General features: G+C 48.0%; 1 protein-coding gene and 1 long non-coding RNA gene across 6 annotated transcripts in view; both read right to left on the bottom strand.

Annotated features, from left to right (window-relative positions):
• Positions 1-27,962, bottom strand: part of DOCK8 (dedicator of cytokinesis 8) — a 222,054-nt gene that overhangs the window by 43,322 nt on the left and 150,770 nt on the right. For all 5 annotated transcript variants that reach the window (XM_028748429.2, XM_077935898.1, XM_077935899.1 and 2 more), the window contains 6 exons: positions 20,798-20,937; positions 20,187-20,356; positions 6,277-6,425; positions 5,422-5,604; positions 4,947-5,082; positions 2,245-2,332 (listed from right to left, as the gene is read on the bottom strand). In XM_028748429.2, coding sequence (XP_028604262.2) covers positions 2,245-2,332; positions 4,947-5,082; positions 5,422-5,604; positions 6,277-6,425; positions 20,187-20,356; positions 20,798-20,937 — 866 coding nt within the window. The remainder of the gene's footprint in view (positions 1-2,244; positions 2,333-4,946; positions 5,083-5,421; positions 5,605-6,276; positions 6,426-20,186; positions 20,357-20,797; positions 20,938-27,962) is intronic.
• On the bottom strand, positions 8,579-19,118 carry LOC144329178 (uncharacterized). Its single transcript, XR_013394590.1, has 2 exons — positions 17,756-19,118; positions 8,579-11,186 (listed from the first exon to the last, which is right to left on the bottom strand). It is a non-coding gene; the product is annotated as an uncharacterized LOC144329178 (long non-coding RNA).

A 27,962-nucleotide genomic window follows, 5' to 3' on the forward strand; every position in this document is an offset into this window, starting at 1 on the left:
TGGGGGGAGGACGTGGGGTTCGAACACGAAGGCAGAGACATGGAAGCAGAGGAGATCGACGTCAACGAGTGCACGGAGAACGAGCCGGACCTCGCCGGTTTGATGTACGACACGGGGGACGAACTGTATCCGGCACTCACCCCCGCTACGACGGAGCACCCAGTACCCACACCGGAAGGAGGGGAGGGGGGAAGGGGGGGCTTCGAGGGGGGGATGGATGTCAGGGGCTCAGGAGCAGAGGGACAGGAAAGGGAAGAATTAGAGACCGAGGGGGAGGAATCCGAGGGGGAAGTGAGCGATGAGAGCCGCCCGAGGTCTCTAAGTCTCTCCAGCGAATCGGAGGATTCACAGAAAGGGGCTCCCGTGGTCAGAGCTAGGGGGTTGCCAGAGGGAACACCTCAGGAAGGAGGGGCCAGAGGGGACTCAGAGAGCAGCAGCTGGAAATCGGGACCAGCTTCCCCACCGGAGAGCAGTAGGGGGGAGGAGTCCCAGGCATCGGCATCAGGCAGCTTTCCGTCAGCGGAAGGACATGAGTCAGGGTTAGCCACGCCTGCATCAGAGAGCGAGGAAACGGTCAAAAGGAAGGTCGGAGGCAGCACACGTGCGCCAAGTTCAAATGTACAAGAGGGTGGCGCAATGAGCAGCCCGGAGAGGGAGCCAGGTCCTAAAGCCCGACGAAGGGAGGGGGAAGAGTCCGAGGGGTCCGCCTCCGAAGCGTCCAGGAAGGAAGGGACCCAGGGGGGTGGTAGGACCCAGAGGCGGAAGGAGAGACGGAAAAGGTGGAGTAAGGCTAGAGTCTTAAGCTGGTGTACAGGGGGCGGAGACTCAGACGGAGCTTCGCCGGTCTAGTGTCTAGACGTAGAGACGCACGCTAGGGTTTGAAAATGGATAATGTACTTCAATAAAGACTTTTGTATATTACCGCTGGCTAGCGTGGGTCCTCTGTGAGCTGGGACCTGGAGGCAGTCTCTGACAGGTAGTATTGTAGAAGAAGAAAAAACTTTTATACCCCCTTCTTTCCGTTCCGTTTCAACATACTGGTTTAGATGTTGTTCTCTGATGTTATCTTCTTTCCAATCCATCACTCTTAGCGTCTCAGTGGCTGGCTTAATTAGCAGATAAAGTACTCCTTCTTTCCTCGAAGCATGTCATATAAATCTTATATCCAATCTTTTATCTTAAGAAATGGAATTTGGAGCGTTCCCAGAGACAGTGTCCAGGAGATCCGAGCTCACTCGAGGGCTTTCCATCCAGTGCCCTCACCCCCTCCTTCTTTTCGAACTCAGGGGTGATTTATGGGCAGCTGCGGATGAGACTGTGTCTTCCCTTCCACCGGGAAGAATCTAGGGAGGCTGATTACTCCCATCTCAGCCTCTTAATTACCTCGTGTGAGCTGGAGAGATGGTATTGTCGGCCATCTTCCAAGGCGCCCCTAGCGGAACCCGATTTATTGGCACTTTTAAAAGCTCCGGTTGGAGCTCCGCTAATTTCAGTTCCTCTGATGACCCAGTTGTCGGAACTAAGCTCCACCCCCTTTCCCCCCAACAGGAAAAATGCCACCTTCTCTTCTGGGTAGTTTCGCTTCTCATTTAATCTCATTATTCTACGAGATCTGGGAGACTGTACCCCCCTAAATCTGTGTCTGCATCACTATCTGAGCTCTGCAGCTGTATTCCTGCTCTCTGTGTTTCTCCTTCCTCTGTGTGCACAAAGATCGAATTCCTTTTGCTAATTGCTTCCCCCTCTTCTCTTAGGAATTCTCTCTGTTCTTCCACTGTCTCTGTTTCTGTCCTGTCAGAGAGTCCCGTTCTCTGACAGATAGGGTGCCTTCTTGTCTGGATTTACGAAGCATGGTTATGATAACTCTGGTTTATCATGAAGTCTAAAATTGACAAACCACCTGAAAGGTGTGGGCCGAGAGAATGAAACACTGCAATACTGACAAGAGGTACCTCCACCATAGATTTATTATTTGGGGGGGGGGGGGGAGAGAAGCAAACAAGAAGCTCTAACAGTAAATTCTTCTAAATGTCTACTCAGAAATATCGTTCATTTACTTCAATGGAACTTAGTACCAGAGCTGCAGTCTAAACCACTGTTGACACATATGTTAAGAACAGAACAGCTATACAGTCCAGGATGCTTTAAGGATAGAGTTTTCTGCCTCGGTTCAGGAATGAAACTAGATGGCCACAGAGAGAAGCTGCTCTGGTTAAAGCAATAAAAATTCATTAAATTACTTACTTATCTAGCCTCTCATTTGCTTGCCGCCAGTGTGTCTGCTCTTTCCTCCATCGTAGGTTCTCATTAAATCCTGGGAATTTATCGTTCCCTACAAGGGCAACATACATAGAATCACACTGAAACTTTAATATCAATATTTCCCTACTGATATGAGTTCTGCAAGAGGCTACATCCATTGTGCTAGCAGTGAAGGAAAGGGTATCTTTTTACACACAAACTAAAAGAGCACATTTGGTATGGAATTGTTGAAATACAACAGATGGGAACCATGTGCCCCTGAGAACAATGGGGCTTAGAGCCAGGAAATAAAACCAACCTAGAAGCAAAACAGGACAGGGGTGGTGCTGTGGTCTAAACCACTGAGCCGCTGGGCTTGCCAATCAGAAGGTCGGTGGTGCAAATCCCAGCAACAGGGTGAGCTCCCGTTGCTCGGTCCCAGCTCCTGCCAACCTAGCAGTTCAAAAGCACGCCAAAAAGTGCAAGTAGATAAATAGGTACCTGTCAGGTGCTGGTGTGGTTGCTCAAGAGCAAACAGGCAAGACTCCGACCTGTCTTTTCCAGGCTTTATTCTTAGTGTAAACTATTTACAGTGAAGAGCGTCGTAAGTTCATGTCTGGCTCAATCGCTATCAGAATCTGGAAGTGGTCGGTCTTTGTACCTCCCCCAGCATAACAGTCGCGTGACCCCCAGCCTTCTCCGCCCCTCCCTGCGCCGAAACCTACTGCACAGAAAAGGCGCTGGCAAAGGGGTACTTCCCTCCTCTCCGGTTTGCTCAGGCTTGGTGTTGAGGCTCTCCCTTATACCCCCTGCTCCCTGCACCTCCTTTCCACTGGAGGCGGGGTTTTCCTCCTCGCCGGAGGAGGAACTGCTTTGCAAGATTTTCCGAGGTTCCCTATAACACAACTGCCCTTCCACCTCTCGCCCCTGAGCTGATGGCAGTTTCCTGACAGTACCGCTCCGGCAGGAAGGTAAATGGTGTTTCCGTGCGTTGCTCTGGTTTCACCAGAAGCGACTCAGTCATGCTTGCCACATGACCCAGAAAAACTTGTCTGTGGACAAACGCTGGCTCCCTCGGCCAGTAAAGCGAGATGAGCACCGCAACCCCAGAGTCGTTCGTGACTGGAGTTAACTGTCAGGGGTCCTTTACCTTTACGAAGCAAAATATTGGACAGAGGCAGACAAATGTATGAGGCCCAGAAGTCCAGACTTGGGTGAGGTACAGCAGGAGTAGCCAACATCGTGCTACCAGATGCTGCAGGGACTCTTAACTCACACCAGCCTTAGGCACTATGGCCAATGGTAAGGGATGATGGGAGTTGCAGCCCAACATCATCTGGGACTACCACACTGGCTTAGGTATAGGATGTACTCTTGCATTACCCTCTTAATGAAAATATGTGTGTAACCAACACCTGCAAGCCACCTTCTTTCAATAAGCAGAAAGAGAGAATGGCTGGCAACCAGTCCCAAGCTCAGTTCACCTTTCTGCAGAAGTGGCTGTGCTACTGACCTGGTTGCTACCTGTCCTGGCTACCAGAAAAAAGCAGCCTGTATGCTTCTTTTGGCAGCCAAGGCAAGCAACAGCAGCAGGTGAGGACTAGTTCCATGCACGTCCTCATAAAATGGGCACCTTCAATTGGCCTATACTGTAGTAAGGATCAAATTGGGGAGTTGAAACAATGATCAAACCAGCTTTCTGGTCACTTTCTAGAAACTCGAGGACGAAAGAAGAGGGAGAGCAGTACTAAGCAATCAAGAAGAAGCCAAACTAGTACAGTTACTTGCTTAAAGAAGTGATTTGCTTACAAAAGGCCTTGGAAAATAATAGTCAATGATAATCCACTTAGATTCAGTGCCTTGTCTACTGCTGACACTTTTCCCCTAGGCATTTTCAAGTATATAAGCACAGTTTATCCCATCTAGTTGTAGGAAGCTAAGTTTAACAACAACAACAACATATTATTATTATTATTATTATTATTATTATTATTATTATTATTATTATTAACATTCACCACCTTTACTGGTTCTGGTTTAAGAGGCAGAGCTCAACAGAAAGGGCTCTTGCTTCTCTTTGCTCTCAGCCACTTTAATTGCATAAGCCTAAAGTTCCGGTATGCACTTGAATCCCTCCTACAAAAGTGTAACAATCCTCCAGGGCACCCTTAGAACAACAACAACAACAACAACAACAACAACAACAACAACAACAACAACAACAATAATTTATTTATACCCCGCCCATCTGGCTGAGTTTCCCCAGCCATTCTGGGCAGCTTCCAATCGAGTGTTAAAAACAATGCAGCATTAAATATTTAAAACTTCCCTAAACAGGGCTGCCTTCAGATTCTTTTAAAGATAAGACAGCTGTTTATTTCCTTCACATAGGAAGGGAGGGCGTTCCACAGGGTGGGCGCCACTACCGAGAAGGCCCTCTGTCTGGTTCCCTGTAACCTCACTTGTCGCAATGAGGGAACTGCCAGAAGGCCCTGGCGCTGGATCTCAGTGACCGGGCTGAACGATGAGGGTGTAGACGCTCCTTCAGTATAACGCAATTTCTTAATTTTCTAACTCAGTCATTACTCTTTTCAAATATTTCTTCAGACATTTTTTGCTGTCAAAAGTTGTTATGGAAAACTGTGTTTTTATATCTACAATTTCTTTTTGGTTTCACAAATGAGATAAAAAAGCAAGGAGCATACCAGCAGGCATCCTGCACCGCTTCATCATTTCACCCCTGGCTCCCTCTCCTCTTAGTAAGGCCTCTTCTAGCCGAGCTTTTACATCCCTTGATTTCTGGAGTACTTGAGTGCTGACTTTGTCTGAGCTTTGCTTGCCCTGCACAGACATAAAGAATTATGTGAGCTAAACCACCAGTATCAAAAGGTTAGTATGTCTTTTAAATGTACAGGGTGAGTCCTTCAAAAGAGGCCCCGTGGATACAGAGTACACATGTTATGCGGGGCCTCTTTTAAAAGACTCGCCCTGTACAAAGAAATCTACAAACCAATTATTTTGTACCTCTTGAAAAGTTCAATTTTGCACAAAGTTTTGCACAAAGTTAAAAGTGAAGCACACTTGTAAAATAAATGTAGCATATTTCCATCCAAGAAAACCTGTACACTGTGTCTGTAACGCATCAAAACACAAGTATGGACTGGACACCATTCTATTTACCTTATACTCAAAGCCTGAGACACAGATGTAAAGGACATCTAAAATCCTGTTTAGCTGCATAGATGGCAGGTCTGCAACCCATTTCTGAATAAGATTCTGATCAGCGTTTTTCATGATCCACAGGAAACAGATCAAAAGGTGGCGTGTAGTTTCTGGACTTAAAGTGTTGTATTGTTTGTAAGGCTTGGAACAAATAAAATAAGAAGTTCAAGAAAGTTAGACATAAAGAAGGGCATATTTAATAGTCCTAATGAATGTCACCAGTCACACAATTGGTAGGGCTCCTTTCTATTGTTTAAGGTGCCGTTTCCAGCTAATAAATCTGCTGTAGCCACTTAGATTTGGGAGTTGGGAATATCTCTATTTCAGGTGGTACACCTCTGTAGGTTTTTTTGCAGGTGTGATCGGCACACTTGCAAAAACAAAAAACAGCATCAAATACTCTGGAGTAGCCTTCCTCAATCTGCGGCTCTCCAGAAGTCTTGGACTACAAGTCCCATCAGCTCCAAACAGCAAGGAGGCTAAAGAAGCATAGAGCTATAGGAAACTACTGGATATTTGGTCCTACTTGCTTAGTACTGTCTACACTGACTGGCAGTGGCTTTCCAGGGCTACAGGCAGGAGTCTCTTGCAGCCTTACCTGGAGATGCTGGAGACTGACTGAACCTGGGACCTTATGCATGTTCTACCACTGAGCTACGGCCCTTCCCCCTGGAAAATATGCTCAGTATGCCCACTAGATCAAATGAAAGAACATAATAAATCCTTAAAAGTTGGCTCCTAGAATTTGGGTCAGTAATAGGGAGAAACAAAGCAAGAAAAAATTATGCAAACACATAGTGTAGGTAGACCTACCACTGTGGACACAGATGAACCATAGGACCGTAGGAGATTAAACTGATTCCCAGCAATGGCCAGAGCAATATTTTGGTTAATTTGGCTTGCAGCTTCTTGTTCTTCATCTGGAGATCCGATGCGGCCTTTCCCATTGCGGCCATCTGAAACTATATTAGAAAATATAAGTTGCATACTTGTAACTGAAGTTCTTGAGAATGGTCATCTGTAGAACCATTCATATGGAAATACTTATGTCTATGCAGTGCATCTTCACATACTCCACCCCTTAAGTTCCAGCTTGCAAGTCCAAAGAGGTTTTGCTCAGTTCAAAAATTGCCATACCAACATTCAATATCTAACCACAGTGTGCAGCTGAGAAAGTTGTGTGACTCCACATATGATCACTCAAGAGAACTTCAGTTAAGGTCAAGCTACCCATCCTTCTTCATGGTCTCTGTGCAGACACACATATGGGAGAATAGCAAGCTTTCTCATCTGAAATTTGTAGTAGGTTGTCCTAAAGAGTTAACACATTGGAGGATTATTGTTCCAAAAAATACATCAGCACAGGCTGAAGTATCAAGAGCACAGTGGAAGTTGAAAGTCAAGAGCTGTGATGATGTTGTAGCTCAACATGGCTCTGGGATTAACATTATCCTAGTGGTTGCTGCAAAGGCAGCTATAGCCTGCATGCAGCACACTCTGAAGCCATATTGCAGGGGACGATGAGCACTCTTGTAACCCACCCACTGAGGAGAAAGTTTGTGATCTTTATACAGAGTGGCATTAACAATGACAATATTAGGGTTGTTGTTTTTTAGGATAACAAGGTCCAATCAACACAAAGATCAACGATCAACACAGAGCAGGGGGCAAGAAAAAAGGTAATATAAAGTTGGGGTGGAAGTTTGACGAAGTCTTTGGCAGAAATTAAGAATCTGGATGGAAGACTACCTTGTCCCAATATAATGTCAGGAAGAGAGGACTGGAGTGCAGAGCTGCAAGTTACCCTACATCCTCAGAAGCTTAAATTGCCCCAAGAAAGGCTACGCTCCAAAAAACAAAGGAGAAAGGCACACTGCCAAAGGTTTGAAAGGATGGTGCATAAGTTGTGTTGGCACCAATTAAAGACTCCACTAAGGCAACAGTTTCCATACTTTAAGAAAAAAAACTTCATTAAAAGTTGTACAGACAAACTTGATTACAACAAGTTACACAGTCTGTGGTTATGTTGAAGTACGGTCGCCATATTTTGAGAAGCAAAAAAGAGGACACATTTGCCAACACTCATTTTATTTTATTTTTATAACAATATTTATTGAATTTTCTTTTTTTTAATACAATCAAAATAAAATTTTATCATCACATACATCTTTGCTCAATCAGAGCATCGACTCCCCCCCCCCCCTGGCTTCCATAATTCCAGATTCTTCCCATAAGTGATAGTTTCATTCTTCCCCACACTTCCAAATCTCTCTTAACTTCATCCCACACTTTTTCATATTAGCTCCGTTCGTTGCTAGAAATGAGTAGTCCGAATAGTTATTACTTTATAACACCTCTGTATCGATCGCCAGCAGCCCTGGAAACAAAGTTGCCTTTGGCAGAGCCGGCCGGGGTTTCTCCTCCCCCAGCGTTTCAGAACTGTCTTTCAGTCAAAATGAAATCTAAAGTCTATAAATCTGGAGTAAAATTATATATTTTTTTAGAAATCCATTCAGCCCTGCCTTATGAGGCTAGTGGAATAGCACTAAAATTATATCCGCTTGCGGAAAAAGGAACTCACGTACTTTCGATTTCGTAGAAATTCTTACTGCGCCCTTTTCTCACCAGCAATGGGACGGACTCCCTGTTTACATCCCATTATGCCATCTGTTCGCCAAATACTCCAAAATTTTACTTCACATCCAGTCAGTCTTTTTGCATCAGGAAGCCAGGTGCTTTTTTGCCACCGGAAACAGAGGCCTTGCAAGGCAGGAGTAGCGATAGATCCCAAGCACCCGCGCCTCAATCCCCTGGTCATTTGACCTCTTTTTACAGAGCCGTCCGACTAAAAGGATAGACACCAAGGGCGCCGCCCGATCCCCTGCACCCAAAACTCCCTTTGGGGTTTTTTAACGCAGCTCACAGCGCCTTTGTGTAGCTCCAAATCTCCTGCCGAGCTCGGACTTTCCCCAAGAGGCTAAATCCGCATCTGTAATGGCTCTGCAGCCGACCGGAAGTTGCAAACTCTCATTTTAAATACCCTTCTATAGCCTACAGCTATAGAAACTGTGATATATTGCTATGTTCTTAACTTTCAACAACAAAATAATAGTTGTATTTATTTGTTTGTTTGTTTGTTTGTTTGTTTGCTTTTATTAATTATCCATTATTTTTGCCATTAATTATCCATTATTTTTGCCATATTTATTGTAACTATGAACTTCAACCGTTTGGCTAAAGAGGGAAAAAACAATTCTTCCCAACACTTCACTTAAAATTGCTACAGGTGCAAAAGAAAGTTAAAGAAAGCAGCTGCTTCCGTCACTTCCAGTTATTGGTGGCACGATAGCAAGGGACCTGAGGGGAATCAACCACATGGCCGGGAAAAAATTAATGCAGCCTTTACCTCAAAGGGGTTAAATAATACCCTGATGACTAGTAATCAAGAAAAACAAATGAAACTACCTTCCACTGACTCACTCACACTTAGCTTGACTGAAAAAGGGGCAATGAACTTAAAAGAGGGAGCCCCGGACAGACTGTACTTCACAGTGAAAAATATTCTCTCTCTCTCATCCTCACACTTGTGCCAAGCTAGAAATGTGGGAGGGGCTCCAAGGGCCCCAAAAGCCTATTGCTTTAAGGAAATGCTAAGAAACTGCAAAAAGCTTTGGAACTGCTGAGAAAGCTTTTGTTATGCAAGCACCCTTTCCCATGGGAAGAGAAGAAGCTAACGTTTTTATTGCAGAACATACACAGCTATTTATGCAGGTTCAACAAAAGGACAATAGATTTTGCTATAAAAATGTAACACAATGTTTCTACATGGAGGCCATATAGATGACAGCAAAACAGCCAATGCTTATGCTTAGTTTGCACAAGCACACTAACATGAAATGTATCCAATAACTGAATGAGGTAATTAGAAATGCTTCAATGCATATGACTGAAGAAAATTGAACTGCTTTATGTAAAAACTTATAAATATCACCCCCAGACCACTGAATCGCAGTTGCAGCCTTTGTGGACCTATCCCGCTATAACCTATTGCTTTTGTTGTTGTTTCGTCGTTTAGTCGTGTCCGACTCTTCGTGACCCCATGGACCAGAGCACGCCAGGCACCTCTGTCCTCCACTACCTCCCGCAGTTTGGTCAAACTCATGCTGGTAACCTCGAAAACACTATCCAACCATCTCGTCCTCTGTCACCCTTCTCCTTGTGCCCTCCATCTTTCCCAGCATCAGTGTCTTCTCCAGGGAGTCTTCTCTTCTCATGAGGTGGCCAAAGTACTGGAGCCTCAGCTTCACGATCCCCTTCATGGATCACTGCCTTGCCGTGGCGAAGGGGCTTGAAGAACTCAGAGAAGCTATGAACTATGCCGAGCAGGGCACACAAGATGAACAGGTCATAGTGGAGAGTTTTGACCAAACGTGATCCACCTGGAGGAGGAACCGGCAAGCCACTCCAGTATCCTTGCCAAGAAAACTCCATGGACATGGACAAAGACAACCTATTGCTTAGAAAGTAATAAATCGTTGGAATCTATCTCCTCCCGGCTCCTGGGTCTTATTGGCCTGACTTAGGAGCCTGTATAAGCTTGCAACAGAAAGACTCATCTTCATACCCACTCAGCCCAAACACCTGCACACAGGATTAAGTTGACCAGTCCCAAATGTACACACTTCCATTTAACTACAAAGTGAAAATAGCTCATGCTTCCCTTTCAGATCAAAGCTGGTTTGAGGTAAAATGCATCAAGCAGCAATATTTCCCAATAAACTGAGGGTTAATGCTGTAGCATAGAATCTTGTGATGTCATGTGCCTGAGGCAATCCCCGCCCCCCATTAGTTCAGTTATCAATTGTTGTGTAAGTTTTAACTGTTAGAGCAGCAAGTATATCATGTTATGCTGCTGTTTGCCTCAGAGTCAGTCTGTAAATCTCAGTCAGTTTCAGATACAAATTACCCGGGGCAACTTCTGCACAACTCTGTAAAGCATAATTACCACAGAGACTACAGTGGTTCTCAAATGCCTTGATACTCAAACAACTTAGAACCCAAACACTGCAAAGCCGGAAGTGCGTGCTCCGGTTTGCAAAAAATTTTCAGAAGCCGAACATGCTCCATTTTGAGTGTTACACTTCCAGTTTGAGAGTTATGCTTCTAATTTGAGTGCCACGCTTCTGTTATGGAGTGTTACACTGAGGTCAGTCTGTTTTTGCTACTTATTTTGCGTTTTTGTTACTCTTTTTTTTTGTTTTGTGACTGTGTGGAACCCAGTTCAGCTACTGATTGATTGATTGATTGACTGTGTGTGTGACTGCAGTACATTGTTTATTGCTTTCATTTTATGGATCAACGGTCTCGTTAGATAGTAAAATTCATGTTAAATTGCTGCTTTAGGGGTTGTTTTTAAAAGTCTGGAATGGATTTATCCATTTTGCATTACTTTCTATGGGAAAGCATGCCTTGGATTTGGAACACTTTGGTTTTGGAACGAACCTCTGGAATGGATTAAGTTTGAGAACCAAGGTACCACTGTACAAGATAGTGCTTCATAATGGGTAACGTGTATGTTGAAATGTCACCAGCCCGGGAGCTATGCCAGCCTCCCGGTACACTCCAAAGACGAAACATTTCGATGGTCATCCCCTGGCTGCTATTCAGGAATCTTGCTCCAGTCCAGGTCAATAGGCAACTTCTCTTTCATAAGAAAAGCATACCTGTCAGAGCTGCTCTCCGATCCCAGCTCACAGAGGATCACGCTAGCCAGCGTTCGCTTTATAAAAGTTTTTATTGAGTTACAGTTTCCATTTCCAAGCTGCTGCGTGCAACTCTACGTCTTATGGCTAGACCGGCGAAGCTCCGTCTGAATCTCCGCCCCTCGTACACCAACTTAATATCCTCGCCTTACTCCACCTTTTCCGCCTGACCGTCCTTCTCTGGGTCCCTCTGCCCCCCGTGGTCTCCTCCCTCCGGGACTCCTCTGACGCTGACCCCCCGGACCCTCCTGTCTCCTTGCGTCGGGCTTTAGGACCTGGCTCCCTTTCCGGGCTGCTTACTGCGCCGCCTTCCTGTGCATTTGAACTTGGCGCGCGCGCCCAGCCTCCCACTTTCCGCTTGACCGTTTCTTCGCTCCCCGATGGGGGCGTGGTCACTCCTGACTCATGCCCTCCTCCCTGCTGCGAGCTGCCAGGGCTCGATCCCTGACGTCCTTCCTCTCCACTGCGCTCTGGTGGGGACGCTGGCCCCGATTTCCAACTGCTGCCCTCTGAACCCCCGCTGGTCCCTTCCTCCTGGGGTGTCCCCCTAGGCCCCCCCCTTTGCTCTGGCCACTGGCGCTCCTTTCTGTGAATCTTCCGATTCACTGGAAAGACTCGGAGATCTCGGGTCGTCGTCATCACTCATCCTTTCTTCGGACTCCTCCCCCTCGCTCTCTGTTTCCTCCCTTGCCCTCGCCTCTGCTCCTGAACCCCTGACATCCATCCCCCCCTCGAAGCCCCCCTTTCCCCCCTCCCCTCCTTCCGGTGCGGGAGCTGGGTGCTGCCGAGTCATGGGGACGAATGCCGGATACAGTTCGCTTCCCTTGGCGGGCCTCCAACTGAAGACTTCCGATTCTTCCTCCCTGCGCTCGTCGACAGCGGTCACCTCCGCTTCCATCTCTGTGCCACCGTGCTTGAAGCCCAGGTCCTCCCCGAACATGTCCACGTCCGTCTCCGCCTCAGTCGTTCCCGGGTCCGTCGCTCGACCTGGAACCTCCAGCCACTTCCTGCGCCACTGCTCCTCTGGTCTATCGTCCCACCAATACGAGGGCTCTGAGGCAGCTCCCGAGGGCGACCCCTCCGGGGAACGCGTGTCCATTGTCGGTTCCTTGTCCGAGTCGAACCCGTGGAAAGTGCTGGCTGAAAGTGTCGGTGTGAAAAGCCAATCGTCGAAAAAGTCTGCTGGCATGGGCCTGTGTGGGAAAAGGGCGTGAAACTCGTCCTTGAGCAGAGGTTCCTCCAAGGCGTAGCCTGGCACCCAGCTGTTGGCACTGGCCGGGAAGCCCTCCTTGGCGAGGAGGTATTCTACTCCCTCTTCTCCCCATCTAGAGTCCAAAATCTCTGTGACCTCGTTGACGGACTCCTCTTGTGTCACTCCCCCTTGTTCGGTTCCCTCTCGTAGCGGACTCGGAGCCGTTCCTGGTTTCTGAAACCTGTGAGGTGTCTTGTAGGGAGTGAGTACCGACCTGTGGAACACCGGATGCATTCTGGAACCCTCCGGAAGCATCAGCCTGAAAGCCACCGGGTTGACCTGGTCTTCGACTTGGTAGGGCCCTAGTTGTTTATGCCCTAGTTTCTTCTTCGCTAATGACCTGGCCGGCACTGCTTGGGCTGCCAACCAGACCCAGTCTCCCACCTGGATCTCTTCGCCGACTCTCCTGTGTTTGTCCGCTTGCACCTTGTATGCGTGTTTAGCCAGCTCCAGGTGCCGCCGAAGTTGGTCGTGGACCTCTTGCAACTCTGACGCGAACGCGTCTGCTGTCTGCGGCTCCCCCTCCCCCATTCATTCCAGTCCCGGGAAGGTTCTGGGGTGCCTTCCGTTGTTGGCGAAGAACGGCGTCACCCCTGTGGACACGTGTTTCGTGTTGTTGTAGGCGAACTCGGCGAGCGGCAGGTAGTCCACCCACGTTGCAGGCTGTTGATTTGCGTAGCATCTCAGGTACTGCTGCATGATGGCATTGACCCGCTCCGCTTGCCCGTTGGTCTGCGGGTGTCTAGCCGAAGCCAGGTTGATCTTGACGTTCAGGAAGCCCATCAGTTTCTGCCAGAAGTTCGAGATGAACTGCCGCCCCCTGTCAGACAGTATAGACCGCGGCAGACCGTGAACCTTGAACACGTGGTCTATGAACAGTTTGGCGGTTTGTTCCGCCGTGGCCACCTTCGCGCACGGAATGAAATGTGCCATCTTGGAGAGCAAGTCCACCACCACTAGCACTGCCGTTTTGCCCCTCGAGCTGGGCAGATCCGTGACAAAGTCCAGGGCCACTCTCTCCCATGGTTCGAACGGGGTTTGCAGAGGTTCCAGCAGTCCCGCCGGCGGTCTGTGTACTGGTTTGGCCCTCTGGCAGGTGTCGCACCTCGCCACGTAGTCCGCGACTTCCCCTCTCATTCTGGGCCACCAGAAGTCCCTGGCGACTAATTCTATCGTCTTCTCTGTGCCAAAGTGCCCGGCAGTGGGCGCGTCGTGCAACTGCTGCAGTACCTTGGCGCGAAGATCGTCCCCTGGCACGTAGATGGCCCCTTTACGGAGGAGTAATCCATCGCAAACCTGGAACTCGTCGGTCGCCGCCGTGCCCCTGTGCGCCTCTGCCATCTTTGCTCGCGCGAAAGAGTCGTCCTGCAATGCACGTCGTACCGCCTCCAGGTCAACAGTCGCCGAAGCGCACGCCCACGCTGTCGGTGCGAAGATATGCATGGCCGCCGCTGGCGTCGCCTCTTTGAGGTACTGCGGTTTACGGGAGAGGGCGTCCGCCATGATGTTGGTGTCCCCCGGGACATACTCTATACGGAAGTCGAAGTCCGCAAAGAACTCTGCCCAACGTATTTGCCTCTGGTTCAGGAACCTCGCCGTGCGCCAGTGCTCCAGATTCTTGTGGTCCGTGCGGACCTGCACTGTGTGCTTGGCTCCGATCAGGAAGTGCCTCCACGCCTTGAAGGCTGCATGAATGGCTAACAACTCTCTGTCCCAGATGGTGTAGTTCTGTTCTGACTTGGTGAGCTTCCTGGAGTAGAACGCTCCCGGCCTCCAAGCCCCCTGCGGGTCTTGCTGCAACAGAACTGCTCCTACGGCTCTGTCTGAAGCGTCCGTCTCCACCCTCATTGGTCTGCTGGGGTTGACGTGTAGTAGCTGCTCCTCCGACACGAAGAGACGCTTGAGTGCCTGAAAGGACTGCTCTGCTTGCGCCGTCCAGATGAATTTCTTCTTCTTGGAGCTGAGCGTGTCCGTGATGGCCGCCGTCTGCATCGCGAACCCCTTGATGAACTTGCGATAGAAGTTCGCAAAGCCCACAAACCGCTGGACCTCCTTCCGGTTGCGCGGACTTTTCCAATCCAAAACTGCGCGAACCTTGGCGCTGTCCATTGCGAGCCCTTTGTCTGACAACCTGTAGCCCAGGAAGTCCACCTCCGACACGTCGAACTGGCATTTTTCCAGCTTGGCGTAGAGCCTATGCTGCTGTAGTCTGCTCAGCACTTCTTTGACGTCTCTGTCGTGATCGTGCTGCGATTCAGAAAAGATGAGTATGTCATCCAGGAAACAGACACACTTCTTGTAGAGCAGCCCTGCCAAGATGTGATGCATAAAAGCTTGAAAGCAGTGGGAGCCATTTTGTAATCCAAAAGGCATAACTCTGTATTCGTAGGTGCCCAGGGGCGTGAACATGGCCGTCTTCTACTCGTCGCCCTCCCGCATACGAATGAGGTTGTACGCCCCTCGGAGGTCCAACTTGGTGAAGACGCGTCCTTTGCGCACCGTCGCGAGGAGGTCGTCGATCCTGGGCATGGGGAAGTCCGATGGCTTGGTCACAGCGTTCAAAATCCGATAGTCCACCACGAGCCTTTTTTGGGGCGTGTTTTTCTTCTTGACAAAGAATACCGGACTGCCCCCCACTGCCTTGGACTCTCGGATGAAACCGCGCTCCAGATTGTGATCTATGAACTCTTTGAGGTCCTGTAGTTCGTCCTCAGACATGGAGTACAGTTTCCCCTTTGGCAACGCCGCCCCTGGTAGGAGCTCGATCTTGCAGTCGTATGGTCTGTGGGGGGGTAGCTTGTCCGCCTCCTTCTCGCAGAAAACCTCCAAAAAGTCTGCGTACTTGTGGGGAACAGCTTGCAGCGTCCCAAGCTGCAGCTGTGACTCCTCTTCCTCTCCCTCCTGCTGGGGCAGGATGCAGTGTTCAGCACAATAGGAAGAGCCGAAAGTCAGCTGTCTCTGATTCCACGCCATCGCCGGGCTGTGCTTGTCCAGCCAACTCATGCCCAATACAATGGGCGTGTCCGATAATTGAGTGACATTGAAGCTGATGACTTCCCTGTGGTTCCCAAGTCGCATCACCATTGGTGGCGTTTGCTTCACGACTTGTCCCCCGAGCAGCTCCCTGCCATCCACCGTGACTACCTGCAGGGGCAGTGTGGCAGGCAGCAACTGTATATCGTGCTGTTCGACAAAGTCTTGCCCTATAAAGTCCGCATTGCTTCCTGAGTCAATAGTGATTGGCACGTCCATGGTGAGTCCATTGGGTAGTTGGAGCGATGCGGTGAGCCGCACTACTGGTTTGGGCAGGAGGGGGTCCGTGGGTTGCAATATCTCTGGGGACTGCTTCACTGACACGTCTGGCTGGGCCCCAGTGCCTCTGTCTCCAGCCAGACTCCTTCGTTTCCCTGCTGTGGTTCTCCTTGCTGAGTCGCTGCAGTTACCATTGCTGAGGCTGCAGTGTGCTTGTGGAGCCTCTGGGGACACTCTTTCGCCATGTGCTGGGGATTGTCGCAGATGTAGCACTTCCGGTTCCCTCTAGGAGGCTTTGCTTTCACTGCTCCCGGTGCTAGGGCTCTGGTTGCTGACTGAGCCCTTGCACCGCCAACCTCCATAGGTTCCGCTCCTCCTCCTGGCGGAGGCGTGGATTGCGCACGCGCTGCTTCTCTGGGAACGAAGGAGTAGCCTCTGGCTGGTTCGCGCCCTCCGCGCCCTTCGTCCTTGCCCCAAGGACGTTCCTCCAGACGGACCCCAACTGCGAGCGCCCTCTGAACGATCTCCTGCGTGCTCCGGGGTCTCTCCCCCCTCGCAATTTCGTCCTTAACCGGGCCGCTCAAGCCTTCCCAAAACAGGTCTCTGACTGGCGCCGAATCTCTGTCCCATTCCAGGGCACTGACCAATGCAAAAAAGCGGGCATGATACTGCCGTACACTGGCCCTCCCCTGCTTAAGTCCATGTACCTCCTTCCGGGCAAGATCCACGTCTATGCTTGATAAGAAGCACCCATCCATCGCTTTAATGAAGGCATCCGCATTTTGGAGCGCCGGATCCTTATCTCTCCACAAATTGCGCAGCCATGCTTTAGCATCTCCATGCAAATGGGACATGATAAACCCCACCTTCTCTTGCTCATCTCTAAAGTCCTTTTCCAACAGTTGCAGTGCACACTTTACATCTGCTCTAAAGTTGGGGTACTGTTGCAATTCCCATCGAAGTGAGAGACTAGACCGCCTGCTCGTCTCCCCAACCCAATCCCCTCCGGTCTGGGTGTCAGTTGCCCTTGCTTCGTAAGCATTTCCAATCTGACCTGGAGATCTCTGTAGGCAGTAGCTGCGTCCTCCTCTCTCTTCCTGGATGCAAGTACCTCGGCATTCAGTTGTGTCACTGCTTCTCTGAGATCCGCTATCTGTTGTTCGGCCGTCATCTTGTCTGCCGTTCGTGAGCTCTCGAGTAGGCACCAGCCTTCTCTCCTCTCCGCTAGGCTTTCGATGCCCACAGGAATGAGAGACGGAGCTTACTGTCAGAGCTGCTCTCCGATCCCAGCTCACAGAGGATCACGCTAGCCAGCGTTCGCTTTATAAAAGTTTTTATTGAGTTACAGTTTCCATTTCCAAGCTGCTGCGTGCAACTCTACGTCTTATGGCTAGACCAGCGAAGCTCTGTCTGAATCTCCGCCCCTCGTACACCAACTTAATATCCTCGCCTTACTCCACCTTTTCCGCCTGACCGTCCTTCTCTGGGTCCCTCTGCCCCCCGTGGTCTCCTCCCTCCGGGACTCCTCTGACGCTGACCCCCTGGACCCTCCTGTCTCCTTGCGTTGGTGCTTTAGGACCCGGCTCACTTTCCGGGCTGCTTACTGCGCTGCCTTCCTGTGCATTTGAACTTGGCGCGCGCGCCCAGCCTCCCACTTTCCGCTTGACCGTTTCTTCGCTCCCCGATGGGGGCGTGGTCACTCCTGACTCATGCCCTCCTCCCCGCTGCGAGCTGCCAGGGCTCGATCCCTGACGTCCTTCCTCTCCACTGCGCTCTGGTGGGGACGCTGGCCCCGATTTCCAACTGCTGCCCTCTGAACCCCCGCTGGTCCCTTCCTCCTGGGGTGTCCCCCTAGGCCCCCCCTTTGCTCTGGCCACTGGCGCTCCTTTCTGTGAATCTTCCGATTCACTGGAAAGACTCGGAGATCTCGGGTCGTCGTCATCACTCATCCTTTCTTCGGACTCCTCCCCCTCGCTCTCTGTTTCCTCCCTTGCCCTCGCCTCTGCTCCTGAACCCCTGACAATACCAATTTCCCTTTCAAACTCCAGAAGGGAAAAGGCAGTCTCGTAGTTTCTTTGCTACATTTTATTCACTGCAAAACAACAAAACACAAAGGACTGCATGTCTGAGCAGTCAACCTCTGGGTTTCACGACACAACCCAGCACTCTCCTCAGAGCGGAAGAGAAAGAGACTGAGAGAAACGCCTCCCAGCTCTCAGTGAGCACACAGTCTGAGAACAGTGCAGATAGGTAGCCGTGTTGGTCTGCCAGTCAAAACAAAAAAAAATCCTTCCAGTAGCACCTTAAAGACCAACTAAGTTAGTTCTTGGTATGAGCTTTTCGTGTGCAGTGACCTGGTCTGAACAAAGACATTGGATTCTTATCTCATTATACATGACAAAGCCATTTTTCACCTTCTCACCCCTTGCTTTTTCCTGTAAGACCTATTGCAGTCGTTAAGAGTCGTCAACAGGCTCATCACAGCTATCTGCCAATCACCCATTCCCACCACCCTTCTGAGTAATACCCCTCCCCACCTTCTCACTATATAGAAGGATCTGGCAACTTCTGTTTCAGTGTATCTGAAGAAGTGTGCATGCACACGAAAGCTCATACCAAGAACTAACTTAGTTGGTCTTTAAGGTGCTACTGGAAGGAATTTTTTTTGTTTTGAGAACAGTGCCTCACTTCTGTTCCCACGCTGTGAGACAGCACCTGCTGTTTCCTGCCAGCATGGCAACTGGTGAGGGCTAAAATCCCAACAGTGTGCACAGATTCAAAAGTCAGTGGTGAGAGTGCACTGGACTCAGTACTAATGGGTACACAGCCTTTGGCCAGAATCAAATAAGGTTTGATTCCAAAGCACAACACAGAAAGTTTGAATGTTTCTGGCAAGCCTGCTTAGTGAATTTTTGGCAATGCTCACAAGAAGCCATCAAAATCCTTTACTCAAAAGACTTGTGGCCAATGATGGCCAATTTCCCATCTCAACTTTTGCATTTCTTAAATGTAGGCTGCTATGCCACAAGGTGCAGGGGAGGGGGGAACAAAGAAGGGAAGAAAACAAAATCACAAAACCAATGGAGGGGGAAATGTAAAGGAAAGAGAGGGAGAGCTGTAGAAACAAAGACTCAGTGTCTTGCTCACTTGGTCTGCAGACCAAAGGAATGTTCTTCATGATGTCACAACTGCAGCTGTGGAAGAAGAACTAAGCATGTGGAACCAAGCATATGCATATGCGCTGGAACCGTAGGATAGACCTTGCCACCAAGAAGTCTCTATAGACTAACACTGTTTCAGGAATGCACTCAGCAGGCACAGGTTTCCCCACTTGTGTGCCTACACCAAGAATACAAAAAAGAACCTGCCATTACTACAAAACTCTCTGTAGTTGGAGGCATGTGCAATATACCGTATTTTTCGCCCTATAGGACGCACTTTCCCCCCTCCAAAACTGAAGGGGAAATGTGTGTGCGTCCCATGGGGTGAATGCAGGCTTTCGCTGAAGCCTGGAGAGCGAGAGGGGTCGGTGCGCACTGACCCCTCTCGCTCTCCAGGCTTCAGGAAGCTCTGCGCAACCCTCGGGAGACCGGCGTGACTTCGCGCCGGTCTCCCGAGGGTTGCGCAGAGCTGCCTGCATTCCGAAGCCTGGGGCGCGCTGGGCTTCGCGCAGCTCTCCGCAAGCCTGGGGAGACCGGCGTGACTTCCCGCCGGGCTCCCTAGGCTTGCGGATAGCAAGCTGTTCTCGGGGCTGGGGTCGGGGGAAGCTCGGGGGGGAAGTAATTTTTTTTTCTTTATTTCCCCCCCCCCAAAAAAAAAAAACTAGGTGCGACCTATGGGTCGGTGCGCCCTATGGGGCGAAAAATACGGTATACATTTCTGGACTACAAGCAAGGAAAGGCAGTGTGGGAATCTCTCTGAAGTCTAGTGAATAGGAATACTTATTTGTCTTATAAATTAAAAACAGTTCATATTACCAATCAATTAACAAGAAAAGCAATGAATAAACAAAAACAATAAAACTCATAAATGACCAGGATCCAACTGAGCCAATTAACAGTGTCTGTTAATTATTGCTAGTCAAAGAGCAGCTTCTGTTTTTGTTCCTATCAGTTCCTATTGCTTTGAGTCTACCTCTCCTTTTCTTTTGTCTTGTCTACCTTTCTTCTCTGTCTCTCTCTTCTGTCCTAACTCTTTCAGCATCTTCTCTAAGAACTTTTTCTTTTCCCCAAACTGTCACCAACTGAATCCCCCCACCTTGATCTTTCCCAACATTCTGTGCTCCTCCCACACCCCATGATGTCATGGGGGGGGACAAAATACATGATTTCTGAAGTTTGACCAAAACAACAATTCCTTCCTAGTCTGTTAGCTTGTAAGCCTTTTTAAAATCTTTGTGCAACAGTTTGAAAATGTTAGGTACTTTAACAACAGCAGCAACAACAAACTTATCTTGCCTGTAAAGTCATGTAACTGTGGAAGTGCATCCAAAATTATTCCAACCAGCGGCAGATAAAGGGCAGCAACTTTCACTTTCACTTCTGGTTTCAAGCAGGATTTGTCCAAGTCGTGGGCACTCAGCAGGCTGTGGATGGCACTGACAGCTTTCCTTTGCACTTTGCTTATTCTGTCAGCACAAACAAGAGAACAACGCTTGTGACTGATGCATATGTTGACAGTATGGATTAAGCAGGCTTCAAGCGATAACCAAAGATGAAAATAACATATGATATTAATTGACATGGTATGTTAATTGAATGGGCTACTTTTTTGCAATGTAAATTGCAGTCCCCTTTGGAGAGAGGACACAATCCAAATTCAGAGTGCAGTCAGAGGGGCAAATGGTTAAACTCCCCACCCCTCACACTAGGGTACTGCACTCAAGGTCACATGTAGTTCTGCCCTTCAGCTGCTAGGGAACTATCACCCAGAGTGCATCCCTGACACAGTAAGAAAGAAGGACTCAGCGCAAGGAATATTATGGGCAGCGTAAAATTTGGCACTGTCAACTCCTATAATCTGCTCACATAGTCAGGTCCCCGGAAAAAGAAGAAGAAACAAAACCTACCCTTCTGCTTCTGTGTCCAGGGCAGCTGCCAGTTCAGTGAAGAGTAACCCTGTTAGGAAGTGTTGCTGCCGATATTCTGCTGTCAGGTCAAACATGTTGGCAAATTTGTGATCTTGGAAACTTGAGCAGGAGCTTGAATTCTGCAAAAGAAAAATCGGCTACTGTGCAAAATATGAAATAGGTCTTAGGTGTGTAGTTCCTGATCTGTAGTGGCTCATATCCTCACAGGGCAACTAGGGAGCCAAGACTGCTTGATTCAGCTATTAGCAGTGTTGGCAGGTCTACTAGGGCAAATGGGGAACTGCCCTACCAAATGAATACCAGTTTGCATTCATCCAGCCCTCCACCTGCCTGCCCTTTTACTTATAACCAGTCCATGGGGCAACACTGCCAGACAGCATCCACCTCCTGAGTCTTAGTTTTATTCCACATGCCTCAGAAGCGAAGATTCCCATCAGCACCAGGCAGCATAACCAATGGCCAAGGCTGGTGAAAGCTGTATTCCAGCATCATTTGGAGGGCTACAGGTTCCCCATCCCTGCTCTAGATCAATACAAATCATCTGGAGAAATCTAAGTTGAGCCCCAGCCAGAGTCAGCTCAAGCACTGTACAGTGGTCCCTCTAGTTGCGGACACGATCCGTTCCGGGGTGCCATTCACACCCCGAAAACTCCGCAACTAGATCGGTGCTTCTGCGCAAGTGTGGAGCGTGATAGAGCTCTTCCACGCATGTGCGAAGCGTGCAGAACGCTTCTGTGTGTGCGGTGAAACCCGGAAGTATACACTTCTGGGTTTGCTGTGCTTGCAACCTGAAAAGCTGCAACTTGAAGCAAACGCAACAAGAGGCATGACTGTACAGGGAGGCAATGGATCATCACACAACAATTCCTATTAGCCAATACTGCAGAAAGCAGGAACTACATCTTTTAGCTGTCGTGCAAGCATGCCCCAAGCTGGCAGAAGTTCTGCAAGGAGACCAGAATTGTTCAGCTGGTAGCCAGCTGCAGTATTAAATCATGCAATTCTAGCAGAAGGCACTGCTGACTTCAGTAAGTTCACTTTGTAAGTCATTCTTAAATGTAAAAGGAGATGGTGTCCTTACTTAGCAGAAAGAGTTGCCTTTAACTCCTATCTCTAACCCTTTAACTCCTATCTCTAACCCTGCTGAACAGGGAACCAAGCAAAGGGCCAGAGTAGCTGGGGCAACCCTATCAGATGGGCAAGGTACAAATAATAAAATTGTTGTTGTTATGGAGACCTAGGGGATCTTAAGACTATCTACCCATGGAAGCTCAGTTTACTTGGCTGTAGGGCAGAACAAAATCTGAGGCCTGGTTTTGGTCTAGTCTAATCACTACAAAAGGAGAGAACCATACACTCGTTGGGAAAGAAGTATCTTCTGCCAGTTATTGTCTGGGGGGGGGCGTTGTACAATACCAAGCATATGAGGAAATGGTATTGCACAAAAATCATAGAATCATAGAGTTGGAATAGACCACAAGGGCCATCGAGTCCAACCCCCTGCCAAGCAGGAAACATCATCAGAGCACTCCTGACATACCCATAAAAGCCTTTTTTGTTGCTTTTAACCTCTCTAGCAAGCCTGAGTTCATTCTGTGCTTTAGCTTTTCTGACTTTGTGTCTACATGTGCTGGCTATTTGTTTGAATTCCTCTTTGGTGGTTTCCCCCCTTTTCCATTTTTTGTACACATCCTTTTTTAATCTTAACTCAGTTAAAAGTTCTTTAGATAGCCACCCTGGCTTCTTTAGGCACCTTCCATGTTTCCGTCTCATTGGTATTGCCTGAAGTTGTGCTTTTACTATCTCCCTCTTAACAAACTCCCAGCCATCATGAACTCCCTTTCCTTTTAGTATTACTGTCCATGGGATCTCACCCAGCACTTCCCTATGTTTTATGAAGTCGGCTTTCTTAAAGTCAAGAAATTGAGTCCTAGTATGCTTGGCTGCTCCTTTCCTCTGTATAGTAAACTTCAGAAGAGCATGATCACTCGCGCCTAATGATCCTTCCACTTCTACCCCACTAACCAGGTCATCAACATTGGTTAGGACCAGATCTAAAATGGCTGTTCCTCTTGTTGCTTCTCCCACTTTCTGGACAATGAAGTTGTCTGCAAGTCCAGTGAGGAATCTGTTTGACCTTATGCTCTTGGCTGAGTTTGACATCCAACAAATATCCGGGTAATTGAAGTCCCCCATTACTACTATCTCTCTTCCTTTTGCATGCTTGGCCATCTGTTCCAGGAAGGCATCATCTATGTCCTCCGTTTGGCTTGGGGATCTATAGTAAACTCCCACAATGAGGTCTCTGTTATTCTTCTCTCCCTTAATTTTGACCCAAATGCTCTCACTTTGGCTTTGAGGTTCTAAATCTTGGATCTCTTCACAGGTATACACATCCCTGACATATAACGCCACTCCTCCTCCTTTCTTGTCTGGTCTGTTTTAACGAGCTGATGTTTCAAATATGAGTCTTGCGTAGAAAAGCAGGGCCATAGGGTATATTGCACAATCAGTAATTGTTAGGTTCCTCTGAAATCCAAGCTTGCTCTCCCTGGGCCCTAGGGAAAGCTCGCGAGGATCAAAGATTCACCCTCACTTTGACATTAATCCATATATAACAATAATCCATGCAAGCAAATGCAGTTTTTTGTGTGAAAAATTCCCCAATTATAATCCATCGATTATCTTCAGCCTCTCCTGGAGGGGAGGCCGTTTCTTTTTCTCCTGCACCACAGCCTGCGCCCTTTTCTCAACCTGAGCCACATGTAGATCTGATCTTGTTTTTGCCAGTTCTAATTCATAGAATCATAGAATCATAGAGTTGGAAGAGACCACAAGGGCCATCGAGTCCAACCCCCTGCCAAGCAGGAAACACCATCAGAGCACTCCTGACATATGGTTGTCAAGCCTCTGCTTAAAGACCTCCAAAGAAGGAGACTCCACCACACTCCTTGGCAGCAAATTCCACTGTCGAACAGCTCTTACTGTCAGGAAGTTCTTCCTAATGTTTAGGTGGAATCTTCTTTCTTGTAGTTTGGATCCATTGCTCCGGGTCCGCTTCTCTGGAGCAGCAGAAAACAACCTTTCTCCCTCCTCTATGTGACATCCTTTTATATATTTGAACATGGCTATCATATCACCCCTTAACCTCCTCTTCTCCACGCTAAACATGCCCAGCTCCCTTCGTTTCCAGGCCTTTGACCATTTTGGTCGCCCTCCTCTGGACACATTCCAGTTTGTCAGTGTCCTTCTTGAACTGTGGTGCCCAGAACTGGACACAGTACTCCAGGTGAGGTCTGACCAGAGCAGAATACAGTGGCACTATTACTTCCCTTGATCTAGATGCTATACTCCTATTGATGCAGCCCAGAATTGCATTGGCTTTTTTAGCTGCCGCGTCACACTGTTGGCTCATGTCAAGTTTGTGGTCAACCAAGACTCCTAGATCCTTTTCACATGTACTGCTCTCAAGCCAGGTGTCCCCCATCTTGTATTTGTGCCTCTCATTTTTTTTGCCCAAGTGCAATACTTTACATTTCTCCCTGTTAAAATTCATCTTGTTTGTTTTGGCCCAGTTCTCTAATCTGTCAAGGTCGTTTTGAAGTGTGATCCTGTCCTCTGGGGTGTTAGCCACGGCTAGGCCAGTAGAATGAAGGTGAAGGTCCATTTGGGTGAATAAACTTTACCAAAACATCTCCCACATCTTGATTAATCTCCGATATCATTCCAAAGTACAGTGGTACCCCGCAAGACGAACGCCTCGCAAGACGGAAAACCCGCTAGACGAAAGGGTTTTCCGTTTTGGAGGCGCTTCGCAAGACGAAGTTCCCTATGGGCTTGCTTCGCAAGACGAAAGCCCATAGGGAAATCTCCGGGGACAGCGGGGAAGCGCCTCCGCTGTCGCCCGCCAGCATTTTAAAAAGCCCCGGGACAGCGGGGGACTTCTCCGCTGCCGGGGCGATCTTAAAATGCTGGCGGGCGGGAGCGAAGCCTCCACTGTTGCCCGCCAGCATTTTAAAAAGCCCCGGGACAGCGGGGGACTTCTCCGCTGTTCCGGGGCAATTTAAAAGCCCCGGACCATGCCCCGATGCCGGGCGGTGGGGCGGGAACGCCTCACCCCGCCGCCCGCCATCGGGACCATGTCCCGATGCCGGGGGCGGGGCCGCGAAGCCTGGGCGCGCTGATCTCGGCGCGCCCAGGCTTCAGGATGCCGGCATCTCTCCGCAAGCAGCGGCAGCGCTGCCGCTTTTTGCGGAGAGGTCCGCGAAGCCTGGGCGCGCTGATCTCGGCGCGCCCAGGCTTCAGCATGCCGGCATCTCTCCGCAAGCAGCGGCAGCGCTGCCGCTTTTTGCGGAGAGGTCCGCGAAGCCTGGGCGCGCTGATCTCGGCGCGCCCAGGCTTCAGCATGCCGGCATCTCTCCGCAAGCAGCGGCAGCGCTGCCGCTTTTTGCGGAGAGGTCCGCGAAGCCTGGGCGGACAGCTTTTGAAGGCAGGGGGGGAGCAAAGACTTTCGCCCCCCGCCGGCCTTCAGAAGAGGTCCTGGACCTCTTCTGAAGGCCAGCGGGGGGCAAAAGTCTTTGCTCCCCCCTGCCTGCCTTCCCAGGAGAGCGGAGAAACGCAGCGCGTCCCGGAGGGCTTTTGAATGCAGGCGGGGGGGCAAAGACTTTCGCCCCCCCCCCCAGCCTTCAGAAGAGGTCGGGGGACAGACTGTCCCCGGACCTGGTCTGAAGGCGGTTTCCCTAGGAACGCATTAATTGATTTTCAATGCATTCCTATGGGAAACCGTGCATCGCAAGACGAAAAACTCGCAAGACGAAGAGACTTGCGGAACGAATTAATTTCGTCTTGCGAGGCACCACTGTACCAAAAATGATCATACTTGATGGAAGAAAAAATGGAAAACTTACAGGTGATACCAAGGCTACAGCAAAGAAACTGAGGAGCATTGAACTTGTAACGTAATCAACTGTGATAATAGTATAATCTGTTATGGTAATTTTTTACTTTAGTTTAATTGTTGTCCTTATTGTTATTAACACATCTGCTGTCATAAAACTGCCTCATTGTGAATTGCACCTCAATATATTTAACATAAATGTTAAAAAGTCTCCATGCATCTATTATTTCAAGATGGCATGCAAAAATCAATCATCCCCCCCCCCAAGATAGACATGTCTTTGTATGCAATAATATTCTGAAAAACAAATTGGGGATCATGTAATGTTGCATAATTGAATATAATGCATAATTTTAAATTCTTTTAATCTTTCTCTTGCTAGGTTTTATTACCTTACTTGTCGGCATTTAAAGTTTCTGACCGATTTTTTATTATTATTTCACAATATAGCCAATTTTCGTAATTCTTTAAAAATATTTTATTACATTTCCATTTTATATATTAAAATACAATCAAATTATTCCTTCTATTAATTTTTTGCTCATTTGATAGAGGGAAGCTTAGCGACTTCCCTCCATCCCACCCATGGCTTTCAAAATATATCCTCGCATTTATACATTTTTTTCAAAATAATATTTTATTAAGTTTTCAGAAAAAAGAAAATAACCAAGCATATATCAAACATAAAAGACATAACTATCAATTATATATAAAAAGAAAAGAAAAAAAGAAAAACACAGTTTTTCATACATATGTTCCATAACCATCTGGACTTCCTCACGTTTCCCTTTCCTGCGTTCTCAATATAAAAGTTATGTTCAGCAATTTATTACCTTCCTTCAGATCTTATATTCTAATTCTAATATGTTATGCCTCTGGTTTTAACTAATTCCATCAAATATTTATCTGCTTAATTTAGGCATAACTTTACTTCAAATCTCATCAAAACTTATCTTTGTATTTCAGCTTATTCTCATATATATCTCATCTAAGCTGCTGTTACCATAATCTTTCCTTTCATGCACCTTCTTAACATTCATACAATTTATATGTTTTTTGTAAATAGTCTTTAAATTTCTTCCAGTCCTGTTCCACCTCCTCTTTTCCCGGGTCTCGAATTCTGCCAGTCATCTCGGCCAGCTCCATATAGTCTATCAGTTGCGTTTGCCATTCTTCCAGTGTGGGCAAATCTTGTGTCTTCCAATGTTTTGCAATCAGTATTCTTGCTGCTGTTGTTGCATACATAAAAAAGGTTCTGTCTTTTTTTAACACCTTCTGGTCGACAATACCCAAGAAGAAGGCCTCTGGTTTCTTAGGGAAGGTATACTTAAATACCTTTTTTAACTCATTGTAAATCACTTCCCAGAATGCCTTCACTTTCGGGCAGGTCCACCAAAGGTGGAAAAACGTTCCTTCAGTCTCCTTACATTTCCAACATTTATTGTCATGCAAGTGATATATTTTTGCAAGCTTGACTGGGGTCATGTACCACCTGTATATCATTTTCATAATATTTTCTTTCAAAGCATTACATGCCGTAAACTTCACACCGGTGGTCCATAACCTTTCCCAGTCAGCAAACATGATGTTATATCCAATATCCTGTGCCCATTTTATCATAGCTGATTTAACTGTTTCATCTTGTGTGTTCCATTTCAACAGCAAATTATACATTCTTGAAAGTACCTTAGTCTTAGGTTCTAACAATTCTGTTTCTAATTTCGATTTTTCCACCTGGAATCCTACCTTTTTATCCATATTAAAGACCTCCTTAATCTGAGCATAGTGTAACCAATCTCGCACTTTACCCTCTAATTTCTCCAAACTCTGCAGCCTCCAGGTTTCTCCAACCTTTTCAATTATTTCCCAATAATTCGGCCTCCATATTGAGTCTTTTCCGAGCCTTGGCCTCCAAAGGTGACAACCACCTTGGAGTCTTGTTTTCTAACAAATCCTTGTATTTTGACCAGACATTAAATATTGCTTTCCTGACAATGTGGTTCTTGAACATTTTATGAACCTTTACCTTGTCGTACCACAAATAAGCATGCCAACCAAAAGCATTGTTAAACCCTTCCAGATCCAGGACATCAGTGTTCTCAAGAAGTAACCAATCTTTCATCCAGCAGAAAGCTGCAGCTTCGTAATACAGCCTTAAATCCGGCAGGGCAAACCCCCCTCTTTCCTTTGCATCAGTTAAAATTTTAAATTTTATTCTGGGCTTTTTGCCCTGCCAGATAAACTTAG

The sequence above is a fragment of the Podarcis muralis genome, chromosome 11 (assembly GCF_964188315.1).
Source record: "Podarcis muralis chromosome 11, rPodMur119.hap1.1, whole genome shotgun sequence".
NCBI classification, from domain to species: Eukaryota; Metazoa; Chordata; class Lepidosauria; order Squamata; family Lacertidae; genus Podarcis; species Podarcis muralis.